The 6,000-nt window shown below is 41.7% G+C and overlaps 1 protein-coding gene across 1 annotated transcript; it reads left to right on the forward strand.

The window, feature by feature from the left end:
• Positions 1 to 3,917: 3,917 nt before the first annotated feature.
• Positions 3,918 to 5,296, forward strand: foxb1a (forkhead box B1a). The gene has a single exon (XM_082538618.1). It carries the CDS (start codon positions 3,941 to 3,943, stop codon positions 4,880 to 4,882), a length of 942 nt encoding a protein of 313 aa, XP_082394744.1. The 5' UTR covers positions 3,918 to 3,940; the 3' UTR covers positions 4,883 to 5,296.
• Positions 5,297 to 6,000: the final 704 nt, after the last annotated feature.

Here is a 6,000-nt window from a genome sequence, read left to right on the forward strand (position 1 = left end):
CGATATTTCTACTTTTTTATGTCCTTGTGTGTTTAATTGGATGAAACTATTCACACACAAATTGAATTAGATTGTTCCCGCCTCTGTACAATTGAGATATCTGTTACACATGATGTGCTGTATAATTAATGCCTAATTTATGTAATTAGACCATTAAGCTTAATCCGAGCATATGTTGCGAATGCCCTGAGGTCTTCTTCCAGGTACTCCCTCTGATGTCACAAAGAAACAACTAGACTAGGACCGTAATTTTAGTGTTCCAAAAAGAAATATTAACAAATATATTTACTGTATTTGTTAACGTTGGGGTTTTACCTTTACGCTGATTTTTCTCTGGTCAAAATCCACAGCCATCTCAAGGGGGGGCAGCATGTGAAGTTGGCCTCGAAGTGGTGTGAATATTGCGTTATATAGGCTAAATTTTCCGTTGAGGAGACTCTTGTGAGAGCACTCTGTCTGCTAATTAATTGTCATTCTGCTGAATATTCATACCTTATCATCAGCGCGTCCTTAATTGCACCGTAAAACATCTCTGGGGGGGATGAAATCACCACGGACTTAATTAAAAGCACAGGCCTATTGGACGGCTTGGAGAGCCGTAGTTTGCAGCAGACAACAAAACTATGCACGCTTTCCTTTACGCAGAGCGTGTGTTCAGAGGCCAGCGGATGACAAATCCGTTTAAATCTACGGGCTACGATGATGATAATCTGCGTGAAGAACACTGAGCCAACTCAAAGAGAAAACTTGGGATTATAAACGATTGTCTTAAAATGATTCTGCAGCTGCACTGTGTTTACTTATTGATCGGTAATGGCCTAAATCATTGCCTGAAGTCTGACATGGAGCTTCTGAGCCGACAACTGGAGAGCACCACCTGGAAGTAAAAAAAAAACAAAAAACTATTTGAGACACATAAAAAATAATAAGCAAGAGTGACATTTGTTTATTGACATACTTCAAAACATTTTGACTTTTTTTTTTGGTCGAGCGCCATGAGCCCCCCCCCCCCCCCCCCTAATTATTCCCTGAATAGCAGTTTCTTTCCTTCTCCGTAGGTCTGGGTGGCAGCATATCTCAACTCGATTCACTGTGACAATACTGTTTGGCTATCATTCGCTGCTTTAGGATGAATGGCATCGATCCTCTTTTAACAACATTTGTTTCCTATTGTGTTCGGGGGGTGCAGCAGAGGAGGGCAGACGTGTGAAAGTGGCTGTTTGATTCTCTTTTTCATCCCCATGACCTCAGCTTTTGTGTCTCGTCACCCTGGGAATGTCACGCCTCACTACTCTACTTTAAGATGTTTCAGAAAGTGCCCTTTGTTTTGCCCCCCCCTCTTTTTTTTTAAGCTCACACAAAATTGTTCTTGGTCTCCCCCTCCCGCTATAAAGGATACTTCAGACTGAGGTCTGGTTCACAAGTGCAATGCAATTTGGCTTATCCCAACCTTTGTTCGGGTTTCTACAAATGACCAAACATAGTGCAGACTTGATCTACTGCTGCTTGAACTCGGGAGTTTTGGGAGCAGCTAAAAACCCCATTCAGATTCAGAGTCATGGTGGTATTTTCAGTGTGTGCATTGGACGGGGACAAAAGGCCTACCAATACCCCATAACCCTGAAGCTCAAAAAGCCACTCCGACTATGAGTGAGAGGAGTCAAAAAGAAGGTGGGAAAATGCCTGTGTGGCACGGCTGGTTAACGCGAGCGTTGCGGGTTAACTTTCAATCCGCAAACCCGCAGCTGGTTTGCGGTGCCAAAAAATAAAAACTGTCAAAGTTTATTCAAGTTGATAATGTAAAATAAGCCCGAATAGTGCGTGAAATGCAATCCATTTGCTGCACGCTCAAGCATTTGTAGTGCGATTTCTGCAGCTAATTTTTTGAATCAACTGCGAATTCAAACCGATTTATCTGATTTGTGGACAGACATATTAATCTGGGTGAGAACTAATAACATGGCCTAACTTTTCTTTTTCTTCTTTTTCTTTTTTGGAATGAATGGCTGACTGAACAGGCTGGATGTCAGAAGATGTTTGGCATTTGGCAGTGTGTTGTCATTATCCGAGCCGCTGGAGATAGGTTGACAGGGCCACTTCCTTTTGGACAAAACCTTTTCAGCTGAACATTAATGTGAAATGACAGGTGTTAAAAGCCACTTTGCAGGAAAATAATAATAATGAAAGAGAAAGGTGGGAATTTTTCCAGCAAAAAAAGAAAGAAAGAAAAAAACGCTTGTTTTTTCGTGCTTATTTTTAACTTATTGCATGCAACACATTAACAATAATTTTACTTTTTTTCTCACTTTGTTTCTTTTTTCTGTTCTTTAATCTCAATCAGCTAATTAACTGATTTACTTGTACTAACTAATCGATTGTCAAACAATCCTCATACAGCAGGGAGGATGCGCTTCTTCAGCCTGCTTCTGCTTTCTGGGTGAAAGTTGCTCGGTGTCCCCCGCAATGCGATTCTTTTCGTAATCCATCAGACTGGTGATGGGGTGCACTGTGGGTTTATGGGGGGGAAATTAGCATAAATTATGAGTAAATCTGCGTGTGCGTGTGTGTGGTCCCTGGCATTGCAAACCCTCCAAGCGGAAAGGTGGCCCTGGCCAAAAGCTTGAATAGCAATAGCTCAAAATAGGCTTCCCATTTGGTTTTCACATTCATATAATTGACTTATGGATATTTTATACAGTTTTGACCACACCGTCCTCAAGGGTTTATTTGCATTTCTGAAGTACTTTCGAATCTTCTTTACATAAACACAATAGACCTGATTGCCTCATGAAGTTTTAGTTTGAACAGCGCTGTTTGCATTGTGTTGATGTTTTCATATCGTCTACTTCCGTTGTTCAGCTCTGGGCGAAATTAGCTGAGAAAAACTAATAGTGGGCTCATCAACAAACTTGCTCATGGCAAATTATTTTCTATGGTGTGTGCATTTCGCAAACAATGTTAGAGTGTAATTAGGGGAGGAAAGCAAAATGCATTTTCTCAGCATTTTTGCCTATCTGGGAAATCAGCTTTTCATTCAAATCCACGTGATGATGATGATAATAATAATAATAATAATAATAATAATAATAATAATAATAATAATAATAATAATAATAATAAAAAGACTGATCAGCATGCTAAAACACTTTATAAAATAGCTCCTTACGTACATCACTGCGCAAACAGGAATATTGTCACGTTTTTAAAACACGCATCTATTTTAAGAAAAACATAAATATTTAAAAGCATTTTATAATGACATAAATTTGCCACGTAGTTCCCTCACATAGCGTACTTGTGAGGTGCAGCTGTAAAGTCCGCTGAAGAAGTATTAGCGCATACCTTCACACACTGAGTGCCATCGCAGTTCAATTCCGGTTACCGAGCCTTCTCGCCCCTTTTTCTGTCTTCAAATGGAAATGATTTCCATTGGCCCAAGGTGTCCATGTAAATAGGTGTAAATGAAACCAGATTATGCCTTCCTCCCAGCCCCCTCCTCCCATGGCAATTGTCATGTGATAGCAAAGAGGTGGCACATTAATGGAGCGCCTCTACAGGGGTCTTTTCTGTTCATGTCACTACATAAAACTATCAGATGGTTAGAGGAAGGCCATGGAGGCATACGCTTAGCTAGTCTTATCAAGGACGCCAAATGAAGTCCATTCAGCTCTGCTAGAGGGACAAGCTGACTTACTTTGGAAGAAAGACTCGCAGCAGCCGTCACTCCATAAATGTGCACCGTCCTCGACCGTGTTCGCCTGCACACTGCAGAGGCGCTCAGAGTGGCTGCTTTGCGCACGACCCAACTCCGGCTCTGCCTGCACTGAAACTTTCTGCGGCGGTTGTTTTCATGAAGAGCAGCAAGCTTTCGCCAAGGAATTAAAGGAAGCTACTTTATTATTATTATTATTATTGCGTTTGCTGAAAAAATACACCGAGGATGCCTCGTCCGGGGAGAAACACGTACAGCGATCAGAAGCCACCTTACTCCTACATCTCGCTCACTGCCATGGCGATCCAGAGCTGCCCGGAGAAGATGCTGCCACTCAGTGAAATTTACAAGTTCATCATGGATAGATTCCCTTATTACAGAGAAAACACCCAGCGATGGCAGAACTCTCTGCGTCACAACCTGTCATTTAACGACTGTTTCATCAAAATCCCCCGGCGCCCAGATCAACCAGGTAAGGGCAGTTTCTGGGCTCTGCACCCCAACTGTGGGGACATGTTTGAGAATGGAAGTTTTTTGAGGCGCCGCAAAAGGTTCAAAGTGTTGCCCGTGTCTGATCATTTGGCTCCCAGCAAGCAGTCGGATGCTGCCCATTACCTCCAACAGCAAGCCAAGCTGAGACTGAGCGCCCTGGCAGCCACCGGCACACACCTCCCTCAGATGTCAACTTACAACCTCGGAGTGTCTCAGTCATCAACTTTCAAACACCCCTTTGCAATTGAGAACATCATCGCCAGAGAATACAAGGTCCCGGGAAGTCTGGCGTTCTCCACCATGCAGTCCATGTCTGCCGGGTACCCGCTTCACAACCAGCTGACGACAGCCTGGCCCCACATGTACAACACTAGCGTGATTGACACGGCGGCCCCAATATCCATGGCAAGCAGCGACTACAGTGCCTATGGCGTGCCCATAAAATCCCTGTGTCACGGGGGACAGTCCTTACCGGCTATCCCGGTGCCAATCAAGCCCACCCCGACGTCCATGCCCGGTTTCTCGGCGCTACCTCCCCACATCCCCGCGTTTCTATCAAACTCTCCACAGTCTCTGAGCCCGACGTCCCCACAGACAGCGACGAGCCAAAGCAGCCCTGCAACCCCGAGTGAGACTCTGACGAGCCCCTCCACTCTACAGTCTGTGGCTGTGCACTGACCACCTGAACTTTTTCTATTAAACGAACTGCTGGCTGGCTCCAAGGCCCCTTTACCAAACCCAAAGTTTATATTTTCTGCTGTTGGAATCAAGGCGAGTTGCAGTTTGCATATCGATTTATTTGTGTTCGTGTTGAATGTGTCGCTTTAAATTGTGTCAAGTCCAGCACAGAATCGTACAGTATTGCTCTTGAAATCATAAATTATTTGATAGTTCTATTTTTCAGTTTATTTTAAAATGCGAGTGTTGAAAGTGGAGCCACTGAGGGGATCCAATTGGAGGGCTGTGGGGAGGTGGGGGGGAGTTTGTTTTGGCAGTATCAACTCTTATTTGAAGGTGGCTTCCAAATCCCCCCGTTGCAGTTTCTCAATTCCATCAACTGGCAAAACTTTTGCACCGTTTCTGTGTGACCACTGTAATGTCAATGAAATTGCGAGGCAATGACTTTTTGTTTGCTTTTTTTATAAAAAGAAAAAAAAAATACTGGAATGATGGTTAAGGGTATACCAAATAGGAATAGGGTTTAGATTTCTTCTTACCATCCCTGTAAGAAAAAAAGAAAAAAAGAAAGCAAACCGAGTTACGAAATTCTTTTCAATATTGAAAAGTAGAATTTTGAGAAGTCCTCAAAATGCAAGATGTGAATATTGAAAATAACTGATACTAAAAATGTTGTAAAATGCACTTTTTAGTTTTATGTTTTAGATATCTATTTTCCAGAAAATGTTCTGTGAAGCATTTAATTTAAAAGGCTGTGGTGACCATGTGTATCAGATGCTGTAAATTGGTACTTTTTTTTTTAGGTAAAGCATGCATTTTAAAATTTGTGTTGTTGCTGTTGTTGTTGTTGTTGTTGATGATGATGACGTGGGTATTGTTGTTGTTTTAATTGTTTTTTATTATTATTATTTTTTAAATTTTTTAAATTTTTTTTGCAAGCATGCGTGCTTTCGAAAAGTGTGCCAACAGTCTGCAATGAATTGGAAAAAAATGGTCATCGAAATATTTTCTCATTAAAAGTGAAGTAAACAATCAAAATGATTCTGAAGATTTTATCTAAGACGATACGAATTATTACTATTATTATTATTATTATTATTATTATTATTATTATTATT

The sequence above is a fragment of the Aulonocara stuartgranti genome (assembly GCF_965226115.1).
Source record: "Aulonocara stuartgranti genome assembly, chromosome: 7".
In the NCBI taxonomy this organism is placed as follows: Eukaryota; Metazoa; Chordata; class Actinopteri; order Cichliformes; family Cichlidae; genus Aulonocara; species Aulonocara stuartgranti.